Raw genomic sequence first — 5,818 nt, 5'->3', positions numbered from 1 at the left:
TTCAGTAAAGTGAAGCAGTTTAGGGTTCCTTTCATACATGGCCCATCAGTTATGCTTTCTACTTTGGAACTTTCTTGAAATTTGAATCATCATACTTGGCTTTCAATTTTAAACTAATATTCAGTAGTTTCGGTTTTGTTGTTATTAAAAATTTTAACTATTCATCAACTTATATCGGTGTTTATGGGCTTCTACCAAGATTTTAATATTTTTAAACCATTTTATCCTAACTATTTTTATTCTTATAATATTCAACTTAATTAATAATTTTAAAATGTACATGAGGTGATTCAGTTTTGTATGTCTCTTAAGCCTTTCATCTTTGACTGCAAACTGCTATGTGTCTTGTCCGTGTATACATACATTATCATCTTCAAACGTACGGTGTCGTGTCCTGGTAGATTACGCCTTCCACGGATAATTCAACCTATAGTTCCACCTCTCTACCTTAATCTTCAACTCTATCTTTTATATGCAGCTTGTTGAGGGTCGACTCGTTTGATAAAAGTATTTAAAGTATCGTTTTTAGGTAGTGGTTAGACTCTCAACAAATAAAGCTATTATCTCAGACTCGAGATCGTCATAGTTTTGTTTCTCAACTCTCTGAAGATCCTTAAGAATTCACAGAGTAGAAGCATCTTGGTTGGTAGAGAAAATATGTACTTGAAGGACACGTAGATAATTAATCAATGAAGTCGAGCGCAATGTGAATCGAACCACCAACTAAGGCATAACTAGCCTTTTCAAGTACGTATTCTCTCCACCAATTGAGGCGCTCCCACTCTGTGAACCCTCGGGGCTCTTCGCGGAGTTGGGAGACAAAACTCAGGTCCCAAGTCAATTCCTACGATTGTTGGGGGCTGTATAGACTACCCAACGGACAACACTTCGGAGACTTCTCCCATAGAAGTTGATCTCCCTCAATAGAGTCAAATTCAATCAAAAGCGAAGATAGGAATTTTTTTTTTTAAGGAAGACGAGAATTAAGTTGTATATTTTTACTATAGCAGAAAGGAAATTTCGCTATATTAATAGTCTTTATGTTTATACTTCTTTCCCCCTAAGGGATAAAGGGACCAAACCCCTATTTATATACAAAACTGATAGGAAACAAAAAGAAAAGTCTAAAAATGAGGGAGGGGGAGCTGGAAAAGTAAAAAAGAAGGGGAGCATGTGATTTGCACCGGTCGGATGACTAGCCATCGACGTGACCAGACGATCACAGACTTTCTTTCTTTTCTGTTTTTCTAGCTTTTTTTTTTCTTTTTCATTCTTTTTTTTACTAACACAATTAGTTTTTTCTTTTACTTTCACTGATGCCGCCTGACAGATCAACAACACTATTGATATTTTTTTTGTTCCCTTATATATCTGTATTTTCTTAGATATTTTTAAAAAAAAAATACATATCGGTGTCACCTAACACAGTAATAATTTCAAAAAAATTCTTTATTTTTTAAAATATAGGATTGACTAATGGTTGGGGAAAGGGTGGTGCGGTAGATATATCATACAGCCTATTTTTGTAAATTATTATTTCATTCAACCATTTTCAAAATTAATTATTTTTATATTATTTTGTAAAAAATCGCATTTCACAATGGCATATCTTAAAATATGAATTAACAAATCCAAATAATAATAATAATAATAATAATAATAATAATAGACAAATCAAAGAATAAATCAAAGAATTTTATATTGTACAAGTGATTTACTTCGGTGCCATATATCATAATAACGGCTAAATTCTATACACGTGTCTGTCAGATAACTGCACGCTTCTTTACTAATATTTATCCACAAATAAAATTTTTATTTAGAAAAACAAAACCCTAAATTTCCTCACGTTGTCGGCGATTCTTTCCAGGCTCCCACAAAAAAGGAGAAAAAATATCGGTTCAACGACTGTAACCACCACCTTGGCTTGAACTTGACGAAATACTCCCTGAACTTCCGCTCCCAAAGAGCAAATCGGAGCAGTAATTTCCCAAATCATCAGGGGTATATCTGACAAGTGATTCGGCCCACATTTCTTTCATCAGCTGCATTCCGCCGTACTTATCGAAAAACTCCTTGTAGATGGGGCCGATCCGTCTGGCCAACGAGAGCTTTATCTCATCTCGGAGTTTCGGGTCGGTTACGACCCAAGAAGTTTGCTTCTTGTAAGCTTCTTCGAAAGCGGAGTTGAATTTTCTGAAATGCTCTATCACTTGATCAACCGGAATCTCCGCCGTTGGATTTTCCGGCAGAGAGGCAAACACTTTACTCCATCCCATCCTCTCATAATTCGCCGTGTACTTCCTCACTTTCTGTTCGTGCTTCGTCACCCAGTTGTCGCCGAGGAGGAGCTTCAGGTTCGATTGTCGGACTTTGTTGACGACGTATTGGAGATTGTTTGCTAAGAACAAATAAGAAAGCGCCACGTCTTTGTACATCTCGGCTTTACCGTCTAGTTTGCATAGCATGACGAGAATAAGCCAAGCTAACCGGACTGAGATCGGCGAGGAAATGCTCTCCTCCTTGTCGGGGCTTCCGAAGTAAGACTCTGGTAACGGTGATGAAATCTGCAACGGCCAATCGGCGACGATGTCGGAGAGAACGCCGCTGTAGTCGGCGAGAAAAGAGATGTAGTTCATGACATAGCGTGTAAGAGGGTGGATTCCACCGCCGGGAACCGTAGTTTTGGATGAATGCTTTTGAATTGCCATTTCAAAGTCCGTTAACATCGTTCTAACGGCATCGCTGAGCCTGATTAAGGAGTTAACGGCGGTCGAGCGGACGGTCGAGGTGGATTCGAAGCTGAAGATTGATTCAATCTCGGGCCAAAGGTCGGAAACCGCCTCATATAAATCCAAGATACGGAACATTTTCTCGGGAGTTTTCTTGCACTTGGCTACATTTTCTGGGAATCCAAACAGAGCCAAAGCTCCTTCCTTTGAAACATCAGTGAAACAAGATTCCCTGATGGAAGACGAAATTGCAAACACTTGATCACAGAGTAATCTCTCTCCATAAAACACAGTTTTAACCGCCCCTTTAACAGCGTTCAGCCAATGCTTAATTTTAACCTCCAAAGTTTCCCACTCCATCTTCTGAATCTGCTGAAAACCCAAGTTCCTTTCAACTCCGAGATTATATAGAGCTTCATCGACGATCGATTTCCGAATAGTTCTGTAAATTTTGAAACACTCCTTAGCGTACCCAGCTGATATCATGCCTTCCGCAATGGCTCTTAAATCCGCAATAACAGCCGACGAGCCTCTCTCCACTTCCGGGATGGAATCGTTCTCAGACTCATCTTCTTCTGAATCTGAAAAGCTCGACCTGGAAACCGATGGTCTAGAAGATGAGTGATTGGAAACAGACTCTGGGTCAAGGTAATTCCGGTTGGACTTCAAAATCTGGTAAAACTCCCTCTCGAGGCGTTTCATGGCGGTTTGCATCAGCGTTTGGGCTCGCACAAGTTTATCGGAAGTGGATTCAAGCGAAGCCAAGTATCGCATAGCTTTCTGCAAACCCTTAATGGAACTCAGATACTGTTTGGCTTCATCACGATTGTTTTCGGAGAAAAGAGAAGCAATGTTACAGTAGGAGACATGGTCGTCGCCATGTAAGGAATCCCATTTAGTGATGCTAAGTTCAGCAGCTTCAATATTTTCTTCAATTAATGACTCGGTGAAAGTATGGTGATGGGTAGGAGGAGATGGAGATTTGGAGAAGATGGTCCTCATTCCCTTGGTTTCTTTTCTTTTTTTTTTTTTTAGACAATACAAACAAGTAATTGTTGAAAGCAGGGAGATTGGCAAAAATTAAGACAAAGAAACAAGAAATATGTTAAAGGAATGAAAGAGAGGTGCGTATATTTATAGAAATAGGGACGCAGGAAAGTGTGAGGATACGAGTTAAAAAGCGGTTCAGAGCGAGTGGTCGGAAGGTAACTTAAAATAAAACACTGTTGTTATGCGTAATGGAGTCCACGCGGTATACGAATCAAACTGTTTCTTTTTGTATTTTAATGAGTATTTGGTTGAGGAGCTGATAGTGACCGGTAATCAAAGAAAGGAGATGAGCCAAACAGCGTATCTTCTTTTCTTTCAATACAAGAAATTACCATGAGTTCAATCGGATCATATTGAGTTCTACATCTCGAAACTGTGAAAAGTATTTGGCATTATCGTTTCGCAATGTAGGACAGCCCCTCTTTTTTGTTTTGTCAATTTCAAGCCACACCAATTTCGGAATTTTCTCAAGCAACATAACCCAACTTTAATTCTTGCAGGAAAAATATCTATCATACTTTTTTATTTTACTTTTATGGTTGATGTTTAAGTTTTGTAGTTGTTGGTTTTGATAATGTCTTCTAAGTTTACTGTACAATTATATGCATTATCCACACATGTTATATTATTCCATATACAGCTTTAAAAATTTATCATGTGTCTTTTTTTAAATTATTTATTTTTTAATATTTTATTATATTTTTATAGGATAATTGTAACTCTTTAACTTTTATTGTGGAGTCTAAAAATTCCACTAATGTCAAATATTATTCTTTGTCAAAAAATAAAATGTAACATAGGAGATTTGAAATTAATATAAGTGGATTTTTTATAAAAGAAGCTATTTTAGTCATTCATTTAATTTTTTGTCTTTTTATTTCTTAAATTTGTGTTATTTGTCAAATCACTCTAAATAAATAAAAAACTTACGTTGTGTTAACATTGCTAATGTGGCATACATGTGGATGCCATGTTAGAAATTAATTATTTTTTAAATTTTTAATTAATTGCTAATATGGCACACACTCAATAAAGTTAACAAGCATTAACTTTTTTTATCTATTCTTGGGTGATTTAACAAACAACGTAAGTTTAAGGACTAAAAGATGTGAAAATAAAATAAAGAACTAAAATAACTTTTTTTTGAAGGTCAAATAAATTTTATGTCTTTTTTAAAAAAATTATTTAATGTGTCATCATTTAATTCATTAACAATGCATAAATTGTTTGTATATATCAATTAAAATATAATATTAATTATTTTTATAATTTATTTTTAAATTTGGTATGTTACATTAATAATATGATTAGGAAATTAAATTTGTTTAATGTTCATCCTAAAGTGTTATATTTAGTACTAAGTGTTGGATGCAATAATAAAGTATATTGCACTCTTTAAAGAATGAATATTTGAACCTTTATAAGACATTGTTTAAAGATTAGATCATAAAACTTAGAATATTTTAAAAAAAAAACTGTTTTATTTTAGTAAACAATATATTTGTAATATTTAAAACAATATTATTAATAAAAATAATGATTGTAGTTAGTGTGCAATGTGGGAACAAGTCATGGAATTCCTCCAGCAGCCAGATCTTCCCTTGTTTCTAATGCATTCAACAACAAAATGAATGGTGATGGCTGCGATAAAGCTTTTCTGCGTCTGGTTTTGCAGCCATTTTGGTGAAAAAAAAAAAAAAAAAAACCAACTTGTCAGGTGCTTGAATATAATAATAAAATCAAAGGGGATTGAGGAATGTTTGAATATGAAGCAGCTCATGCTTGTCCCTGGTTTTCTAAGATTTGGATTAGGAGAATATATTGGCATTCATGAAATTTTTTACCTTTGGAAACTTCGCTTGTCCTTTAATTGTCGGAATTCAGGAACTCTCTGATTCCTCGTTATTCTGGAAGCATGAATCGTTTTTAAGTAATGGAGTTTCAAATGTATTTACATTTTCTTTTTCGTATTTAAATTTTAACATATTTATAATTTATATTAACTTATAACATATTATGTATATTTTTTGAGCAGA

The 5,818-nt window shown here is 35.0% G+C and overlaps 1 protein-coding gene across 1 annotated transcript; it reads right to left on the bottom strand.

Moving 5' to 3' along the window:
• Positions 1–1,682: 1,682 nt before the first annotated feature.
• LOC108472322 (exocyst complex component EXO70H1-like) lies at positions 1,683–4,403 on the bottom strand. The gene has a single exon (XM_017773818.2). It carries the CDS (start codon positions 3,732–3,734, stop codon positions 1,902–1,904), a length of 1,833 nt encoding a protein of 610 aa, XP_017629307.1. The 5' UTR covers positions 3,735–4,403; the 3' UTR covers positions 1,683–1,901.
• Positions 4,404–5,818: the final 1,415 nt, after the last annotated feature.

This window comes from Gossypium arboreum, chromosome 7 (assembly GCF_025698485.1).
Source record: "Gossypium arboreum isolate Shixiya-1 chromosome 7, ASM2569848v2, whole genome shotgun sequence".
Taxonomy (NCBI): Eukaryota; Viridiplantae; Streptophyta; class Magnoliopsida; order Malvales; family Malvaceae; genus Gossypium; species Gossypium arboreum.
The sequence above is the reverse complement of the archived record's forward strand: the minus strand, read 5'-3'. Positions and strand labels throughout refer to the sequence as shown.